The sequence below is a fragment of the Eublepharis macularius genome, chromosome 4, assembly GCF_028583425.1.
Source record: "Eublepharis macularius isolate TG4126 chromosome 4, MPM_Emac_v1.0, whole genome shotgun sequence".
NCBI classification, from domain to species: Eukaryota; Metazoa; Chordata; class Lepidosauria; order Squamata; family Eublepharidae; genus Eublepharis; species Eublepharis macularius.
This window is the reverse complement of record NC_072793.1, coordinates 180,598,820-180,620,263: the sequence shown is the minus strand read 5'-3', so window position 1 is coordinate 180,620,263 and position 21,444 is coordinate 180,598,820. Positions and strand designations below refer to the sequence as shown.

The following is a 21,444-nucleotide window of genomic DNA, read 5'->3' as shown; positions in this document are numbered from 1 at the left end:
ACAAAAAAAGACCACTAGGGTCTCCAGGGGCAAGACAAAGTAATTACCGAGAATTTACTCTAAAACAAAGTGCAAAGTACTGAGTCAGTAGAGAATAACAATTCTTCATAACCATTCAAATAGGAAAAATAGTTTAGAAGGACAATGTACATATATTATCACATAGTTCATAGCACCAAAGCATACTGGAAAACCAAGCAACGAAAAATTTATAGGACAATTTGAGGGCAATTGCTCCAACTTTGCTGATGTGCTGGAAAAGTTTATAGGCCAATTTGTGAACAAATGCTCCAATTTCTCTGATGAAAATCTTGAGAGTGGTGTATATTAACTCTCCACCGGGTGTGTGTAGCAATTTCAATGCTGATGGTAATATCTACAATACAGCTGCAGCTGGACGGGTATATTGCCAGCGTAATTGTCAATTCCCGTTTCCTATCATCACATGTTCACTAGCTATTATATTATACAAAAATAGCCAGTGAAAAAATGATCCCTGCTTGCTGATGGAGGAAGGGCATTGCCATCTGCTCTGCTCCTGATCCCAGCTGGGTGAAGGGAGGCTGGCATTGCCACGTGCTCTGCTCCTAATACCAGCTAGGTTAAGACGGGTGTGGGCATTTCCACCTCCTCAGCTCCTGATCCCAGCTAGGTGAAGGAGAGGGTGGGCATTGCAATCTGCTCTTGATCCCAGTTAGGTTAAGGGGAGGTGGGCATTGCCACTTGCTCCACTCCTAATACCAGTTAAGGCTTGGGGTGGGCATTGCGCCCTGCTCCGCTCCCAATTTCAGCTGCATTAAGGTTGGGGCTGGCATTGCCACCTGATCCCATCCTGGACTTCCTGCCATGGCACGTTTTCTGGAGGGACATGGTGCCTTGCCTGGGCTTCCCTCCACGGCAGCACCATCTGGTGGTGCACCAGGATAAGAAGCGAGTTAGTTATCTTGAATACGCTTACTCAATTATATAGTACGATTAGCAGGACAATGCTTTATCTTCATGAATTTCAGAAGTCTCAGTCGATATTGATAGATATTCTGCAGAGTTTTCTCATCTGTTCTCAGGTTATGTTAAAATGGCTGGAATCCATCAGGCAGCCATTATTCATCTTCTGATGGTGGCTCCATACCAGTTCTTTCCATCTGAGGGAAACAATTTCTCAGACAGGGTCGATTTATTTGTCTGGCTACTTCAGGATGAGCTGGAGTTTCACCTCTATTTTCTTGGTTGAGAAGAAGCACAAACCTTTCCAGGCAACTTTACACATGACAATAAAAACCTCTCCATTTGGATTTACGTGCTTAAAGCTGAGCCTTTTGAGGCATGAGATGACACATAATGAACAGCAGATATCCAGGTGCTCTTGAATTATCTTCCCTGGTCGTGTTCCAACGACAGTTCTACAGCAGTGAGCCACTGGAAACAGAAGCCTTGCATCACATTAACTGCACTGAAAAGAAGGGATGATCTTCCCATGACACAGAAAAGAAATAAAAACTGCCAAATGCATTTGATACATTCCAGGCTCTCCAATGCCACCAGCCGATCTAAACTGAGGGAATAGAGATGAGAGCGCCCTTGTCCAAGCAGGTGACACCTATTCATTTTTTACACAAAAGAATCAAAATAGCAAACCACCTAAGATAGCCCTAAGAGATAAAGAAGATGATACGTTACATTAGTTATTGATCGTTGAGGGGGAGGATAGAAGTTTAATCTACAATATCACAATTTTTGAAATAGAATCAAAATTCTTTCCACTAGAAAGTTACAGCACTTGTCATTTTCTATATGGTAATAGGAGGCCTTAATCAATCTCACCAGCTTGGTGAATGATCCATTAACATGAGAGGCTTGAAGAGAATACACAGAAAAATATGTATGTTTGTTCACTAGGGGTGCAACGTACATATATATAAAGCTAACAAAAAGAAAGGGGGGGGGATGGAGGAAAAAGATGGAAGGAGGAAATTGGGCAGAAAGATGATCCTTGTGAGGGACGCAACCATAAATCACATCACGGCTACAAGCAGCCCAGTTCAGCCACTTTGATTGGTTTTCCACATGCTGACTTGATTGGACAACTATTCTCCTGCGTGAATCTTGTGGTGTAAGTTAAGGCTCCTTCTCACACTAAAGCTCTTTCCACATTCTAAGCACTTATATGGCTTCTCCCCTGTGTGAACCTTTTGATGGCTAGTTAGGTTGGCCTTCTGAGAGAAGCTCTTCCCACACTCCAAACATTCATATGGCTTCTCCCCTGTGTGAACCTTGCGATGGGTAGTTAGGTTGCCCTTCTGGGAGAATCTCTTCCCACATTCCAAGCATTTATATGGCTTCTCTCCTGTGTGAACCTCTCGATGCCTACTTAGGGTGCCCTTCTGGGAGAAGCTCTTCCCACATTCCAAGCATTTATATGGCTTCTCTCCTGTGTGGACCTTTTGATGTTTAGTTAGGTTGCTATTCACAGAGAAGCTCTTGCCACACTCCAAGCATTTAAACGGCTTCTCCCCTGTGTGAACCTTGCAATGTTTAGCTAGGGTGCTACTATGAGAGAAGCTCTTCCCACACTCCAAGCATTTATAAGGCTTCTCCCCCGTGTGGACCTTTTGATGGCTAGTTAGGCCACCCTTCTCCGAGAATCTCTTCCCACACTCCAAGCATTTATAAGGCTTCTCCCTTGTGTGTACCTTTTGATGTTTACTTAGGCTGTCCTTCAGGGAGAAGCTCTTCCCACACTCCAAGCATTTATATGGCTTCTCCCCTGTGTGTACCATGCGATGTCTAGTTACCTGGCTATTCCGAGAGAAGTTCTTCCCACACTCCAAGCATTTATATGGCTTCTCTCCTGTGTGAATCTTTCGATGGATACTTATGGCGCACTTCTGGGAGAAGCCCTTCCCACATTCTAAGCATTTATATGGCTTCTCCCCTGTGTGAACCTTTTGATGGATAGTTAGGATGTAATTCCGAGAGAAGCTCTTCCCACGTTCGAAGCATTTATATGGCTTCTCCCCCGTGTGAACTTTTTGATGGCTCCTTAGGGCACCATTCGAAGAGAAGGTCTTCCCACATTCTAAGCATTTATATGGCTTCTCCCCTGTGTGAACCTTTTGATGGATAGTTAGGTGGTAATTCCGAGAGAAGCTCTTCCCACATTCTAAGCATTTATATGGCTTCTCCCCTGTGTGAACTTTTTGATGGCTCCTTAGAGCACCATTCCAAGAGAAGGTCTTCCCACATTCTAAGCATTTATATGGCTTTTCCCCTGTGTGAACATTTTGATGGCAAGTTAGGATGCCCTTCTCAGAGAAGCTCTTCCCACACTCCAAGCATTTATATGGCTTCTCCCCTGTGTGAACCTTGCGATGTTTAGCTAGGTAGCCCTTCAGAGAGAAGCTCTTCCCACATTCTGAGCATATATATGGCTTCTCCCCTGTGTGGACCTTTTGATGGCTACTTAGGTGGCCCTTCTGAGAGAAGCTCTTCCCACATTGCAAGCATTTATATGGCTTCTCTCCTGTGTGGACCTTTTGATGGCTACCTAGGTGGCCACTCCGAGAGAAGCTCTTCCCACACTCCAAGCATTCATATGGCTTCTCCCGTGTGTGAACCTTTCGATGCCTACTTAGGGTGCCCTTCTGGGAGAAGCTCTTCCCACATTCCAAGCATTTATATGGCTTCTCTCCTGTGTGGGCCTTTTGATGTTTAGTTAGCTTGCTATTCACAGAGAAGCTCTTCCCACACTCCAAGCATTTAAATGGCTTCTCCCCTGTGTGAACCTTGCAATGTTTAGCTAGGGTGCTACTAGGAGAGAAGCTCTTCCCACACTCCAAGCATTTATAAGGCTTCTCCCCCGTGTGGACCTTTTGATGGCTAGTTAGGCCACCCTTCTCCGAGAAGCTCTTCCCACACTCCAAGCATTTATAAGGCTTCTCCCCTGTGTGTACCTTTTGATGTCTACTTAGGTTGTCCTTCAGGGAGAAGCTCTTCCCACACTCCAAGCATTTATATGGCTTCTCCCCTGTGTGTACCTTGTGATGTCTAGTTACCTGGCTATTCCGAGAGAAGTTCTTCCCACACTCCAAGCATTTATATGGCTTCTCTCCTGTGTGAATCTTTCGATGGATACTTACGGTGCACTTCTGGGAGAAGCCCTTCCCACATTCTAAACATTTATATGGCTTCTCCCCTGTGTGAACCTTTTGATGGATAGTTAGGATGTAATTCCGAGAGAAGCTCTTCCCACATTCCAAGCATTTATAAGGCTTCTCCCCCGTGTGAACTTTTTGATGACTCCTTAGGGCACCATTCGAAGAGAAGGTCTTCCCACATTCTAAGCATTTATATGGCTTCTCCCCTGTGTGAACCTTTTGATGGATAGTTAGGTGGTAATTCCGAGAGAAGCTCTTCCCACATTCTAAGCATTTATATGGCTTCTCCCCTGTGTGAACTTTTTGATGGCTCCTTAGAGCACCATTCCAAGAGAAGGTCTTCCCACATTCTAAGCATTTATATGGCTTTTCCCCTGTGTGAACATTTTGATGGCGAGTTAGGATGCCCTTCTCAGAGAAGCTCTTCCCACACTCCAAGCATTTATATGGCTTCTCCCCTGTGTGGACCTTGCAATGTTTAGTTAGGATGCCCTTCAGAGAGAAGCTCTTTCCACATTCCAAGCATTTATATGGTTTCTCTCCTTTATATATCGTATGATGTCTAGTGACATCACTAACGTAAGGGGAGCTCTCTCCATCTCCACACTTCAAGCACTTATGTGGCTTCTCCCCTGAGGGAATCTTTTGATGTTTAGTCAGGGTGTTATTCTGAGAGAAGTTATCCCCACACTCCATGAATCTATAGGGCTTTCCCCCCCTATGCATCCTCTGATGTTTAGCTAGCTTGCTATTCTGAAGCATGTTTCCATACTCCAAGTATGTACATTTTTTCCAGCAGGTTGTAATGTTCTGATATTTTTTAACTCTGAGTTTGCAGTTCAACCCTTTCTCAATCAGTGGACACTTATGTCTTCTCTTTCTCTTCCGTATTTCATCTTGGGCTGAGAACTCACGCAGCTTCCTGCTCTGATGGGCTACCGATTCTTTTCTCTGCTTCTCTTTTGCTTTCCTTTTGCTTATCAACTCTCTCTTGGGTCCCATTTGAACTTCAAATTTTGCTTCTACCTGCAGATCTACATTTCTTTCCACAATCAACGTGTCTTGTTCCTTCTCAGTTTCCGTGTCCCTCTCATCTGCAGATGGAAAAGAGAGACAGAATGAAATAAGAAGGAAACAAAAAAAATGCTTGTTAGCAGGTACAGTTAGCAGGGAATGGCACTTTCTACAGTACAAGGGAAGCAAGGGAACTCCTTGCTTTTGTTGCAGAAAGAATCTTTCTCGTGTTAATTTAGGAAGCACAGGGAGACAGAACAGAAAATGAAATATTTTTTAAAAAACCTTTGAATTGTATTGCAATACTTTTAAGTGGGAGGCTGTGTTGGTCTGCTGTAGAATGGCAGGATTTATAGAGACCAACAAGCTTTTCAAAATGCAAGCTTTTGAGAGTCAGAGCTCCCTTCTTCAGACACCGTTACTGAAATTTATTTCACCACAATTTAATTACAATATGTATAATTAAGAACTTTTAATAAAGAATTTGCTGAAATGGAATAACAAGCTGGCAGTACCCATCAGGCTCTTGGGCTTAGTGGGTGCGTTCCCTTTAAGAACTTAAGGAGGAATTGTACTTATATCGGTTCTCATGCGACGTTCTGGGCGTGCTAATGAAGATACTGCCGCCTTGTCCTTGGAGCGTCTGTGTAAAGCGTGTGAGAGGTTGATCGCAGAGGTCAGTATTATGAGTGTTCGGTTCTGATTTTGGATAATGTTAAAGGGGGAGGTGTTGATTGCTTTGTACTATTTTATTATCATTAGGCCACGCCCCTGAAGAAGGAATTTACGAAATCCGATGTGCAGCCGGCCCCGGATTGGGCGTACGGCCCGGATTTTACTTTTCAGCACTCCCATGATCAACGGAATATAAACTTTGGACCATTTGGACACAGGACTGCTTTTGTGAATAATTTCAAGGACTCTGAGTTTTGTGTGTACAGTAAACATTAAGTATAAGTGCAAACTGTTGAATAATTTTGACTCTCCCTTGGGGATTCCTCTACAATTGCGCTAGGTATTAGGAACGGAGCAGGTGGCAATGACCACCCCCTGTCTCCACCCAGCTGGTATTAGGAGCAAAGCAGGTGGCAAAGCCCATCCAATTCCTTATCCCAGCTGGTATTAGGAGCAAAGCAGGTGGCAATGCCCACGCCCATTCAGCCAGCTGGGATCAGGAGCAAAGCAGGTAGCAATACCAGCCCCCACATTACCCAGCTGGTATTAGGAGCGGAGCAGGTGGCAATGCCTCCCCCCCTTCAGCCATCTGGGAAAAGGAGCGGAGCAGGTGGCAATGTCTGCCCCCTGCCTTAACCCAGCCGGTATTAGGAGTAGAGCAATACCCACCCCCTTCAAACAGCTGGAATCAGGAGCAGAGCAGGTGGCAATGTCCACTCCCCACCTTACTCAGCTGGTATTAGAAGTGGAATACAAAAACTACAGGAGTAACCCCCAAGCAACCAGTATCAAGTAACCCTAAAATAAGTCAGAGGGCAATACTTCTGCCTTATTTTTGGCATATTTGATGCTGGGTATTAGAAGTGAAGCAGGTAGCAATGCCCACCCCCAACAATTCCCACCCTGCCTTAAGCCAGCTAATTTTAGGAGCGGAGCAGGTGGCAATGCCCACCCCCGCCCGCCATAAACCAGCTGGTATTAGCAGTGGAGCAGGTGACAATGCCCTCCCCCCGCCATAATGCAGCAGGTATTAGGAGTGGAGCAGGTGGCAATGCCCACCCCGTCTCCACCCAGCTGGTATTAGGAGCTGAGCAGGTGGCAATGCCCGTCCAATTCCTTATCAGAGCTGGTAGGAGCAGAGTAGGTGGCAATGCCCACCCCCATTCAGCCAGGTGGGATCAGGAGCAGAGCAGGTGGCAATACCCACCCCACAAATTACCCAGCTGGTATTAAAAGCAGAGAAGGTGGCAATGCCTCCCCCCCTTCAGCCATCTGGAAACAGGAGCGGAGCAGGTGGCAATGTCTGCCCCCTGCCTTAACCCAGCCGGTATTAGTAGAGCAATACCCACCCCCTTCAACCAGCTGGAATCAGGAGCAGAGCAGGTGGCAATGTCCACTCCCCTCCATACTCAGCTGATATTAGAAGTGGAATACAAAACCTACAGGAGTAACCCCCAAGCAACCAGCATCAAGTAACCCTAAAATGAGTCAGAGGGCAATACTTCTGCCTTATTTTTGGCTTATTTGATGCTGGGTATTAGAAGCGAAGCAGGTGGCAATGCCCACCCCCAACAATTCCCACCCTGCCTTAAGCCAGCTAATCTTAGGAGCGGAGCAGGTGGGAATGGCCACCCCGCCATAAGCCAGCTGGTATTAGCAGCGGAGCAGGTAGCAATGCCCTCCCCCAGACATAATGCAGCAGGTACTAGGAGTGGAGCAGGTGGCAATGCCCACTCCCACCAACACCCAGTTGGGGTCAGGAGTGGAGCAGGTGGAAATTCCTGTCCCACTTCACCCTACTGGGATCAGGAGGGTAGCAAATGGCAATGGCCACCTCCACCAACACCCAGTTGGGATCAGAAGTGGAGCAGGTGGCAATGCCCGCCCCGTGCCACATGGTTGGGATCAGATACAGAGCAGGAGGCAATGCCCTTCTTCCCTTCACCCATCCAGGATAAAGAAGCGTAGCAGGCAGCAATGCCTGCCTCCTTCAATCTATGGGAAGAAGGCACTGAGAAGGCGGCAATACACTCACCATCTTCACTCTGCTGGAAACAGGTGCCACGCAGGCAGCAATGCCTGTCCCCTTCAACCTGCCAGAATCAGGAGCAGAGCAAGTGGCAATACCCGCACTCCCTTCTCCTATCTGGTATTAGGAGCGGAGTAGCAGTACTTAACACAGCTGGTAGTAACAGAGAAGGTGGCAATGCCCACACCCTAATATAACACAGTTGGTATTAGTAGCGGAGGAAGTGGACATGCCCATCCCCCTTCACCTAGATGGGATCAGGAGCAGAGCAGATGCAAAACCCACTCCCTTCACCTTTCTGGGACAAGAAGTGGAGCAGATGGTAGTGCTCACCCCTGCTCTCATCCAGTTGGGATCAGGAATGGAGCAGGTGGCAATGCCCACCCCATGCTTTCACTTAGCTAGGATCAGATGCAGAGCAGGAGGCAATGCTCTTCTTCCCTTCTCCCAGCCACGATAAGGCAAGGAGCAGGTTGCAATACCCACCCCCTTCAATCTACTGGAATATGTCACTGAGCAGATAGCCATGCCCACTGCTTCCTTTGCCAGCTGGTATTAGGAGTGGATCAGGTGGCAATGCTCACCCCCGTCTTAACACAGCTGGTATTAGGAGCAGAGCAGGTGGCAATGTCCACCCCTGCCTTAACACAGGTGGTATGAGGGATAGAGCAGGTGGCAATGTCCACACCCACCTTAACACAGCTGGTCTTAGGAGCGGAGTAGGTGACAAAGTCCACCCCCCACTTCACGTTGCTGAGATCAGGTGGCAATGTCCACTCTCTCCTTCACCAGCCAGGATCAGTGATGGAGGAGGAGGGAACGTCTGCCTATCCGCCCTCCCCTTTCTAGAGCCCATTGTATTTTTTCCCCTGAAACGATCCCAGCCAAGTGAAAGGGGGGGAGGTATTGCCACCTGCTCTGCTCCTGATCCCAGCTGAGTGAAGAGGGAGCAGGTTGAAGGGGGGGGGGCATTGCTGGCTGCTTGGCGCTTAATTCTGGCAGTGTGAAGATGGGGTGCTCTGCACCTGACCCCAGACAGATGAAGGTACAGGGCGGGCATTGCCACCTGCTCCACTCTTGATCCCTACTGGGTGATGGTAGGGGGTGGGCATTTTCACTTGCTCTGCTCTTGATTCAGCTGTGTGAAGGGGGAGGCCATTGCAATCTGCCCTGCTCCTAATACCAGCTGTGTTTAGGTGAGGGGTGGGCATTGCCACCTACTCCGCTCCTAGTACCAGTTCGGTTAAGACAGGGGGTGAGCATTGCCATGTGCTCCGCTCCTAATATTAACTGTGTTAAGGCGGGGGTGGGCATTGCCACCTGCTCTGCTCCTAATACTAGCTGTGTTAAGGCAGGGGGTGGGCACTGACATTTCCTTCGCTGCTAATATCAGCTGGGCTAAGATGGGGGGGGCATTGCCACCTGCTCTCCTCCTAGTACCAGGTGGTGACGGCGGGTGGAGGTTATTTCCACCAGCTTTCACTCTGAACCTACGGAAAATACAATAAACACACTTGGAGAAATGATCCTAATGATACCTAATAATACCTAATAAACAATCAATAATTTCACAATCAGTTTTATAAGAAGTGCTCAGTGAATTACAAAATTCACATACTAGAAACAAAGCCCATTGTACAAATAAATAAAACAGGCTCTACAAAGCTGTTGTGCTTTTCAAAAAATTTTATGAAACATAACAGTCAGTGATCAATGCTAAAAGATTTCTTTATATACAATGTTTTTGTATATACAGTACTTCCAGTTTCAGCTCTCAAAATCTCCAGGAATTTCACTACCTGGAGCTGGCTACCCCACACATGGAGTACTGGTCAGGCTGTTAAATGACTCTGCAGCCCCGCCCCCCGCCCAGGTTCCAGTCACCCACAGGTTATCCCAGCCTCTCCCGCCTGATGCATGGTTCTCTGGATCTCCTGGGTTTCTCCATGTCCCCAGCCCTTCCCTTCCGTTTTAAGGAAATTCTGCAGGGTGCAAAAGGTGGGCCGGAGCTGGGAAGGGCACCAGCTGCAACCAAATTAGTGTGAGTCGGGGAACTGGCAGTGGCACGGGAAGGCGCTGGGGCAGCTGGCTGGCTTGCCGCGCATGCGGCTCCCAGCCCTGCGCTCAGCCACCCATGCGGCAAGCCAGCTGCCCCAGCGCACGCTCTCACTGACGACAGCTCCGCATCTCACCAGGCGCTGGGGTGGCTGGCTTGCTGTGCAGCCAGCTGAGCGCAGGGCTAGGAGGCAGTTAGCACACCCCATTGCCCTGTGCCGCCCGCACGGCAAGCCGGTCGCTCCAGCCCACAGTGAGCCGCAGAGCTGGCGGCGGCGAGGGCGTGCGCTGGGGACGCTGGCTTGCCATGTGGGTGGCTGAGCGCAGGGTTGGGAGGTCCTGCACGCGCGGCAAGCCAGCCCGCCGCCCCATCGGCGGGGCTGGCGAGGGTTTCCAAACCCTGCGCTCAGCCTCCCAGGCAGCTGGCAGCTGCACCCGGTGCCCCCTCTTTGGCGGCGCCAAGGGCAGGCTACCCCCTTGCTGCCCCCTGGATCCGGCCCTGCACATGACAGACAGGAAACCTTCCCAATCCCATCTGGCTGCTGGCTGCCGGCTTGACAGGGGGACAGGTTTATCCCTCCCCCTGGCGCCGATCCCAGTGGGGAGGTTCTGGATCCCACATCAGGACAGTAGGATCTGAATCCCACGTACCCTCCTGAGGAAAATCGTGAGATACTACCACCAGTCAACTCATCTTGGCGGAACTTGCATGGGGAAAACGCTCAACAGGCTGATCATGGTGACAGGACTCTCCCAGGAAGCAGAGCAGGAGGCCCATGGGTGCTGCATCTGTCAGCAAATCAATGCCAAAAGGGGGCTACCAGAGAGACCGGGTGCAAGGCCATGGGTCAAAGGACCCTTTGATGTGGTTCAAGTAGACTTTACTGCACTGCCTAGGGCAGATTGTTATTAGCGTTTGTTAGGGTTTTTTTGGTTTTGTTTTTTACAAGATCAGCTTACAGGGGGGCCAGAAGCCTTCCTGCATAGGGCTGCAATAGGAAAAGTACGTAGCCAAGGCACTTTTGAATAACATGCTGCCGCATTTTCACCTACCGATGACCTTGCTGCTGCTGATAACATTGACAAGAATTAGAGCATCAGCAAGTGGAAAGTTAGGGCTGTCACCTTTTGAGTTACTATATGGTGGACCTTATCCTGTTACAAGGAACTTTGACAGTGAAGTAGGAGATAGGAGGCTTGCAGACTATGTAGATGCCTTAAAGTCTTGTTTATCTTCTCTTCACAGGGTCGCTGCTGCTGTGCACTCCTTGCCGTATGACAGACTGGTACACTTGTTTCAGCTGGTGGATTGGGTGCTCGTGAAGTCGCGGAAGCAGGAGCCGCTGACGCCCCAGTGGAAGGGACCAGTCCAGGTGCTGCTCATCTCTGCCAGTGCAGTTAAGACAACCGCAGCAGACGGCTGGATCCATCACACCAGAGTGTGGCGTGCAGACCCACCGGGTAATCCAGAGGACTCGGCAGGAGGCGACTTGCAAAGTAACACGACACCGGCAGCAGACAGCAGCGGCCCTCATGAGGACATCCAAGCATCGCAAGACTCTCCGAAAGCAACAACACCGCCTCCGGAAAGGGAATGGAGGACAATTTTGAGGCCCTGAACAACTGTAGCTAGGACCTGACTCTGCCAAGAGATGAGAACGCTTGAATAGGATTCAGGAGCCTCAACCTCCTCCGGCGGTGGCAGCTGTCAGTTCCAGTACAGACCGGCAGCAGTTTAGACAGCCACCACCACTACTGGATCTCCCACCTCCTTCACCAGAGGCACTCTCCCATTACTTCCAATCTTCATTTTGGCCTGAAGCGGGGCTTTTGGGAAACAGCCTCGTAGTAGAAGGAAGCAGGCGAGTGCAGCGGTGTGTAGAGCAAGTGTTCCTGAGAATTGATTGCCCTTGTCCGCACGCAAGGTGGACTTGGTCCCAGATACTCAACTTCTATGGCACAGCAGAGCTCTGTGAGTGGGAATACCGCACAGACACCGCCTCTGAGTGGCGCAAGAGGGTGACCTACGTCCTCCTCATTCATGGGATTGGAGATTGGTTGTGCTATGGAGGCCCTTGGAAGGTCCACGCCAGTATGGAACCACCCACCTGCCCATCAACATCTTAAGACTTGTCTCAGTGTTGGAATGGGACCCAGGATATTGGGTGAGCCCGCTCCCATATGCAGGTGTTTCCTCACCAGAAGGAAGGTTCTGGTGGGGGAGCAGGGGATGTGAATGCTGGCACTGAGGGACCAGTACCCTCCCTACGGAACACAAGATGGGCAAAACCGAATATCCAGCAGCAGATTTTGTCTTCCAACAGAGCCTGGCTGGTATCCTACAGCACAGGGATACTCCCGAAACCACAGAGCAAGACGAGAAGGGCATGGCGGGAGTCAGCACCGATCTTGCTAGCACCTTATGGTTATTTTGCTCCTGATCCAGCTGCCAATGTTAGAGGGTGACAATGCAACGCTTCCACTGGACTGGGGTTCCAAGACCATCCTGTGGGTGAGCCTTGCAGATCGTATGAACATTTCTTCATTTTGCCTGCACAGCGGATTATCAGGGGATGAGATGTTTTCATCCTGCCTTTGGGGGATACCCACTGGCCCACAAGCACTACATGATATGACTGCTTTCTACAACTGGGGGCCTTTCGATATCTTTATTAATGGACGCATGGACCAGTGAATGCACAGAGACAATGCATGATCACGATTGGACTCTCTAAAGTATTGCCTGCACAAGAATGTTTTCAGTTTCCAGCATGCACAAGGCGGGGAGGGGGCTGGTTTGACGTGTCCCATGGCCACTCCCTGAATTGCAACGTGACATATCCCTTAAGACATGAGAAAGGGAATGTGGAGCTACCTGCGGGATGGTTCATGTTATGTGGGGCTGTCACCTTTTCTTATGTTCCTGAGTATTCTACGGGGGGACCCTGCACCATAGGGGGACTAACGCCATTACTGGTCCCCTGGAAGGAAGAGATACACAGTCCCTTGTACTCCCACAACAAAAGGACTCTAGTAATTGATTGCCACTGGGGTCCCAGGCTAGCACTAATTACCGTCACTGAAGCAGCACTTTTAGCAGGATTTTTAGAAGGACCGCTTCAAGATCTTCAAGCAACAAAGGGAGCGACGCTACAAAACCGTATGGCAGTTGACTTTTTGCTTTTGATCTCCAACCATGGCTGTGAAGGACTTGAAGGACTGCGCTGTTTGACCTGACTGCCCACTCCCATACTGTCGAATCCCACATCAAGAAGTTGCAAGACTTTGCAGCAGAAATTTCCAAGAGTACCAGCTGGCTTGATGATTGGTTTGGATGGGTGGGTTTGTTTAAGAGGCAGGGGTCAAGACTTAAAGCCATACTTACTTATATAGCAGCAGGGATTTTACTGATAGTATGTGTATGCTCTTGCGCTCAATGTTTTCCTCTTGTTATTTCTTGTGAACACTGTTTCATTCCAAAGCCTACACCACAGACCGAGGAAGAGCGTTGATAATGATGGTGCACCCGTTTTGTGAACACAGTGAGCAGACGAACAGGCTGGGCCACCATGCGGTGATACCTTATAGTTGTTGAAATGCACAGTGTGCCACAGTAACATTTCAACAACAAGAAAAGGGGGGTCTGATGGATATGGATTTGAAAGTTTTATATACTTTCTTATATACTAAATCTGTGCCTTTTCAGTATTACATACCTTGCACTTTTTCTATGCTCAGGAGCCAAGGTAGTATTTGTAATGCAACCTGTATGAATATGACACTTGAAACAAGAAGATCAAAGAAGAATGTATGTTAAAACATGTTAAAACTCTGTAAGAGCTGAGGGCTGAACAATATATTGCTTGTAGAGAGGCACCTGTAGAAATGTCACACAAATGCTTTTTGGAAGAAACTGAGTAATGTAGCAAACTAGGTCAGCCACCTGTGGCATTATCTCTCTCAGGGCTGCAAAAAGGGGAGAGAGTGGGGGAACATTCCTTTCCACCCACAGAAAGTGTCCTTCTGAGGAAAACGGGCACAAGGACAAGATAAGGAACTGCAAATCTTGGAATTTCCCCAATTACGTAGCTGACCTAGATTTGTGTCTTCCAATCAAACCAACCCTAGATATCTGTGTCAAAGACTACGAGCCAATAAGATAACAAATATTAGAATATTGTAATATTGTTATGATTATCTGAAAGTATTAATTGCCTGTGCTTCTATTGTAGCTTTGATGAGCTCTGGACACAAGGAGACCACCTACTCCTGTGTAAAAGGGCTCCTCCATTGTTTAAATTAAACAATCATATATTGCTTCATTCCACAGGACTCCGTGGTGCGTGTGTCTCTTATTGTGATTGGCGAGAGGGACACCTAAGGCACAAGTTTGTGCATAACAAGAGCAGGTGGCAATGCCCACCCCCTGCCTTAACCCAGCTGGTATTAAGAACGGAGTAGGTGGAAATGCCCATCCAATACCTTAACCCTGCTGATATTAGGAGCAGATCAGATCGTAATGCCCACCCCTTAACCCAGCTGGTATTAGGAGCGGGACAGGTGGCAATGCCAGCCCCTCCTTCAGCCATCTGGGATCAGGAGCTGAGCAGGTGGCAATGCCTGCCCCCTGCCTTCACCTTGGTGGTATTACGAGCCACCCACCCCCCACCTTAACCCAGCTAATATTAGAAGCAGAGCAGGTGGCAATGCCTGTCGAATGTCTTAACCCAGCTGGTATTAGGAATAGAATAGATGGTAATGCCCATCTCCACCGTAATCCAGCTGGTATTAGGAGTGGGGCAGATAGCAATACCTACCCACCCTTCAGCCATCTGGGACCAGAAGCGGAATGGGTGGCAATGCCCACCCCCACCTTAAGCCAGCTGGTATTAGGAGCGGAGTAGGTGGCAATGCCCACCCCCCGCCTTAACTCCCCTAGTATTAGGAGTAGAATAGATGTCAATGGTCACCCCTCTTCAGCCAGCTGGGATCAGGAACGGACAAGGTGGCAATGACTTCCCCCTGCCTTACCAAACTGGTATTAGAAGCAGAGCAGGTGGCAATGCCCACCCTGACAATTTCCACCCCCCGCCTTAACCCAGCTGATATTAGGAGAGGACCAGATGGGAATGCCCACCCCCTGCCTTAACCCAGCTTGTATTAGGAGTGGAGGAGGTGGCAATGCCCACTCCCACTTCTGCCAGCTAGGCTCAGGGACAGAGCAGGTGGCAATGCCCACCCCTCGGCCATAACCCAGTTGGGATTAGGAGTGGAGCACGTAGCTGGGATCAAACACAGACCAGGAGGTAATGCCCTTCTTCCATTCACCCCAGCTGGGATAAAGAGCAGAGCAGGTGGCAATACTCACTCCCTTCAGTTTACCAGAATAAGGCACTGAGCAGGCAGCCATACCCACCCTCTTCACCCATCTGTAATCAGGTGTGGAGCAGGATGCAATGCCTGTTTCCCCTTCGCCCATCTGTGATCAGGAGCAGAGCAGGTGGATATGCCACCTCTCTTTACCCGCCCCGTATCAGGCGTGGATCAGGTAGCAAAGCCCCCCACCCGTTCACGTGACCGAGATCAGGCGTGTAGCAGGAAGCAATGCCCATTTCCCCTTTACCCAGCTGGAATCCGGTGCGGAGCAGGTCGCAATGCCCACCCCATTTCACGTGACTGAGATTATGTGTGGAGCAGGTACCCACCCCCCTCTGTCACTGGCCATGATCAGTGATGGGGGAGGAGGGAATGCCTTCCTATCTGCCCTCCGCTTTCTAGAGCCTGTTGTATTTTTTCCCCACGATGGACTTTGTTTCTAGTATGTATACATTTGAATTTTATAATTCACTGAGGACTTCTTATAAAACTGATTGTGAAATTATTGAATATTTATTAGGTATTATTAGGTATCATTATGATCATTTCCACAAGTGTGTTTTTTGTATTTTCCTTAGCTCTTCCTGGGGAAGCCTCTTGGTTGCTTTTGAGCTTCATTCTGAACCTGGCTTTGGCTTCCTGTCATGGCACATTTCCTGGATGGACATGGTGCCTTGAAGTGAGTCATCTGAAATACTCAATTATAGATGGTACTCAATTATATAGTAAGAAGATACAGACTATTCCTATAGACAGAATAGTCCTATAGACAGAAGATCTTTGTACAGCCGCCAAGCAAAAATGCTCAAAGCTGCACAGTGCCAGAAATACACTCTATGAATACTTGAAAGTGATGTAGTATTTTCTTCTTTTTATAAGTGCAGCTGGAGAAACGATGTGAACACATCCAGAGGATATCAGCTTACCACTTCATGATGCATGGAATTCTCAAACAGTACAATGGTTCTCTCTTGTGGCGGATACAAGTTACTACACCCCATAACAACACACTATATATGGTTGTTGTGGATTTCCCAGGCTGTATTGCCGTGATCTTGGCAAACTGTTTGACACTGAGAGATCCCTCTCTTTCGGTGCTACACCTCTGAAGATGCCAGTCACAGCTGCTGGTGAAACGTCAAGAACTACAATGCCAAGACCATGGCAATACAGCCCGGAATATCCACAACAACCATCGTTCTCTGGCCGTGAAAGCCTTCGAGCACTCTATATAGTTAATTCAGTAATGACAGAGCAAAAGTTCAAATTAGAGGAACGAGATAGCGACTGGTGAGCAGCGGCTATACAAAACTATCTTGTTGTTTACACTTTGTCTGTGGACTAGTCTGTATATATAATATTTTTATACATACTTGTTTACTTATTAGAGCACTTGCCACTTGACCAATAGTTACAGTCTAAAAAATTTTCTTATTGGGTTATTTAAATTTTCCCTCCAGTTCTGGATCCCTCACCTAGATGATGGCAACCCTAGGCAGAGCTGCTCATTCAGGATTCAAACTATTGTTAAATATCTCAAGCGGGCACACCCTGAGTAAAATTATATAGCGGTGACTGTGGGTTATGGGGCTGGCAAGCAAAGAATGAAAGGGGATCTCCTATCCTACTGTATAAGCGTCTTTCAGACAACTTACTTTATACCCTGGTGCACCACCAGAGGGCACTGCTGCGGAGGGAAGCCCAGGCAAGGCATCATGTCACTACAGAAAACGTGCTGTTGCAAGAAGGCCAGGCCGAGACTGGGAGGGGAACAGGGGGCAATACCAGCTGGTATTAGGAGCAGAACAGTTGGCAATATCTACTCCCTATCTTAACCCAGCTAAAATTAGGAGCAGAGCAGGTGGCAATGCCCACCTCTGCCTTAACCCAGCTGGTATTAGGAGCAGAGCGGATGGCCATGCCTGTCCAATGCCTTAACACAGCTGGTATAAGGAGTGGAACAGGTGGCAATACCTACCCCCCACCTTTACCCAGCAAATATTAGGATCCAGCAGGTGGTGATGCCTACCCCCTCACACCTTAACCCAGGTGGTATTAGGAGCAGGACAGGTGGCAATGCCCACACCCCACCATAATCCAGTTGGTATTAGTAGTGCCTGTCCCCCTTCACCTTGCTGGGATAAGAAGAGGAGCAGGTGGCAGTACCTGCCCTGGCCATCATCCAGTTGGGATCAGGAGTGAAGCAGGTGGCAATGACCACCCCATGCTTTCACCTGGCTGGTATCAGGCGCAGAGCAGGAGGCAATTCCCACCCCCTTCAATCTATTGGATTAAGTCATTGAGCAGGTGACCATGCCCACCAATGCCTTAAGCCAGCTGGCATTACGAGTGGAGCAGTTTGCAATGCTCACCCCCCCGCCTTAACACAGTTGGTATTAGGAGTGGAGCAGATGGCAATGCCCACCCCCACCTTACGAAAGCTGGTATTAGGAGTGGAGCAGGTCAAAATGCTAACCCCCTGCCTTAACACAGCTGTTATTAGGAGTGGAACAAAAGCCCAACTCCCACTTCACATGGCCTAGATCACGCATGGTGCAGGTGGCAATGCCCACTCCTTCCTTCACCGGCCAGGATCAGTGACAGAGGAGGAGGGAACACCTGCCTATCCACCCTCCCCTTTCTAAAGCCCGTTGTATTTTTCCCACAACAGGCTTTGTTGCTAATCTATAATAACAGGAAACAGGGAGATGGAGATTCCAGGAGACAAACTGGGACAGGAGAAACTTGCCCGTTAGGAGCTCTTCTTGAGCACAACGCACATTGGAATTATACTCTAGAGGAAGCAGCAAAGGACGGTCTGGAGGAAGAAAAGATATTGAAATATACCATTTCTGGGGAAAGAGGTGGGGGAATTCTCACCCAGGGCAACTCCCGAGAGCAGGTGGCACGCCTCTCACAACATGCACCCACGTACAGTGCGCGTGCGCTCCTGGGAATGCATGGTGATGTCACTTCCTGGAAGTGACACAGGCCATGACCGCCCTGGGAGCACTCCTATGCTCCATGGGGGGGATCCAATTTGGCCCGGATAATGCTAAATTTGGCACAGCTCATGCCTGAATTGGACTGGGGTGTGCTGCTGCATCGTGGCGGAGTACTCCCCCACCCACCAGTGGCCGGATCTGGGCCATTTCGGGCCCAAATTGGGCCAAAACCAGCCTGGATTGGCCAGTAACGGACTGTTCCCAAACAGGAGAGCGTTTGCTCGCTGGGCAGTAGGCCGATCCTGGCTTTTGTGGGCCTGACGCAGGCTGCTGTGGCCTGATGCGGGCCTGAATAAGGCCCAATATGGCCAAAAGGGGCAGGATCGGGTCACTTGGGGTTGGGGGAGTGTTCCCCTGCCCGGCAGAGGCCCAATTCCAGACATGTTAGGCATGATCCTGGATCAGGGCTGAAATGGTCTGAAACAGTCCAGTGCTGGGGGGCGGGACCCTTCCCTCCCCAGTACCGGCCCGGTCCTGGCCATTTGGACCCCGATCTGGGCCGTTTTGTGCCCTAAATGGGCACAAAATGACCAAAACAAGCCCCAAATGGCCCAGATTGGGGCTCAGTCGGCCTGGAAGTGGCCACTGCTGGGTGGGGCAACCCAGAGTGTCTGACTACTCTCAGGGTTGCTGAGAGGATAAAAATGGCAACGAGAACCATGTTGGCCATTCTGGGTCCCAGAGGACAGCCCAGAGAGCTACAGAGTTGGGTGTGTGGAGCAAGCAGGTCAGACCTGGAGGAAATACATAAATGGCTCCTAGCCAGGGTGGCTGAAGGGAACCTCCATATTCAGAGGCACTCACACACTCACAACGACAACATTTATTGGCATAGATAATACCGACGAAACAAGAAAACTATTGCAGAATAAGTTCGTAGGGCGGCACAATCGTAACCCCAGACAGCAAGGTTATCTCAAGATACAGCACAGTCGTAGGAGGTTTTATAAAATATTACCCTTGACTTCCACACATAAGCCAAGAATTCAGCAACAGATAGGGTTATTGCTGGACTCTTGTCTGCTAAGAAAAATTTTAGATCCTTGTCCAAGAAATCCCTCTGCACAGGAAAAAGGGGACGGATCAGAGGCACTCAACTCCTGAATTCCAGTGCCAGGAGGCACCAGCACAGGAAAGCCTCGGATTCTGTGCCCAGTTTGTTAGTCCTCCAGGGCGGCTGGTGGGCCACTGTGCAGAACAAGATGTTGGACTAGAAAGGCCGCTTCACTGACCCTACTGGGATCCTCTTACATTCTTAAAAAGTGAGAAATTGCAGGGAGGAGGAGTTGCGTTTCCTGAGATTTGAATAAGTGGAAGCCCTCTTCTATTTTTCCTGGAAAATAAAAGGAGAAGTGTTCCTTTCTGGCTCAGGGGAGGGTGGGTGGGGGAAGAAGGTCAAAGGGGAAGCAATTCAGACAAGAAGGAAAAAATCCCCACTCCGCACTTGGAAGCTGGTGGTAGCCTCTCTTGCCTGGCTTCTCTCGCCTGCATCTCACCTTCCTTCCTCCTCCCCTTTGTGAGGCAACACAAGACTCGCAGGAGACTCCCATTTTCCCCTTTACTACGACTTTGACTGGAACTTTCCATCAAGCCCAGCAGATTCCACTGCAAAGGGAGATGCCTGTGGAGGGGCTCAGCCAGGGCCCTTTCCCAGGCCTGCAGCCAAAGACCCTCCTCTCTAAACCCCTTTCCAACTGGCATAGATTGAACCGGCGATTTTCAACAGGCCAAGCAGGAGCTCTGCCATGGAGCAAGGACCCCTCCTCTGCTCGTCTTATTGCCAATGCCAGGTCTCTTCTCTATCCGTCAGCCTCAGTCACACAACCCAAGGACTGTGGGAGGAACACTCTGCGTCCAAAGAAGAAGCCCCGAGACTGAAACAGGAGCTGCAGGGATTTGCTTGCACGAACCTAATTGGCTATCGTTCTCCTCTTCAGAGCCCTCTTTGTCAACAAATTTCTCTTTGCAACCGGAATGCATCTAATGCTTTCATTTTCAGGGGCTGGAGGCCCTCCAGAGGTGGGAAGTCGTTCCTTCCTCTGTGGCAAAGGAATGTGAGTCCTGAAGTCAAAGAGGGTCAAAGAAAGTGGCCGCCCCCTCCCTTCTCTTCTGTCTTCATGATAAAAGGTACATTGAATGTAGAAAAAAATGATAAAAGGAAAAAGATCTTACCCAGGGAGACCACAGCCTCGTAGTTTTCCTCCATCACTTCCCAGTAGAGTTTTCTTTGGTCCGGATCCAGGAGAGCCCATTCCTCCTCCGTGAAGAACACGGCCACCTCCTCAAAGGTCACTGGTGATGTCTGAAAGAGGAAAATATTGCTCACTTGATCATTGATTGTTGTTCCTCAGTATTCAAGAAAAAAATAATCCCCTCACCCAGTTATTTGATTAAATGAACTCAATACAGCAAACTGATGGCCAGAAAAATTGCTTCCGCTTCTCCAGCCTCTGACAGGTGTAATATACTAAGCGACCCGAGAAAGCCAGAACATTGCCCAGAACTGGGCTTCGGACGGCCAAGTCTAATTAAATGTGAACAACCCTACTTGACTGTTCGCTCTTGCCTTGCCTCCCAGGAAATACACAGAAACCGGGTTTTGTACACAAGCGATTTCCTCTTTTCTACAAGTCTTCCTCTTTCAATATTGCAGGTGCTCTGTGTTACTTTAAAGCTTGCATTCAGATCTCTGAATTAACAGCAGGAGTTCAATCCAGCGGCACCTTAGAGATTTCCAAGGGATGCGCTTTTGAGACCTCCCTTCCTCCTAAGCCACCAGGGTGGCTGCCATTTATTGGCTGGAATCTCTCTCTCTCTCTCTCTCTCTCTCTCACACACACACACACACACACACACTCTCTCTCCTGGTGGCAAAGACCCTGCCCGGGCTCTGCGGGTGACACGGGATCTCCCTGCACTCCCCCCTCCACCCGTGTTTTCTGCCCCCTCCCCTCTTCTGGCCCAGTCCGTGTCCATGAGGCCCCCAACTCACCTTTCCCGCGGAGGCGCGAAGGCCAAAGTCCCCCTCCAGCCGAGGGAGACGAGCAGCCCCGCAGACCTCCATGTGGCTCCCCTTTGCCTTGCTTTCTCCGCGTGAACGAAGGCGGGACTGGCCCCCACCTTCCTGTGACTCGCA

General features: G+C 49.3%; 1 protein-coding gene across 1 annotated transcript; it reads right to left on the bottom strand.

Moving 5' to 3' along the window:
- Nucleotides 1–220: 220 nt before the first annotated feature.
- Nucleotides 221–21,393, bottom strand: LOC129327239 (zinc finger protein 208-like). Its single transcript, XM_054975726.1, has 3 exons — nucleotides 21,301–21,393; nucleotides 20,481–20,610; nucleotides 221–5,248 (listed from the first exon to the last, which is right to left on the bottom strand). The coding sequence occupies exons 1-3, from the start codon at nucleotides 21,370–21,372 to the stop codon at nucleotides 2,085–2,087; spliced, it is 3,366 nt and encodes a 1,121-aa protein (XP_054831701.1). The 5' UTR covers nucleotides 21,373–21,393; the 3' UTR covers nucleotides 221–2,084.
- Nucleotides 21,394–21,444: the final 51 nt, after the last annotated feature.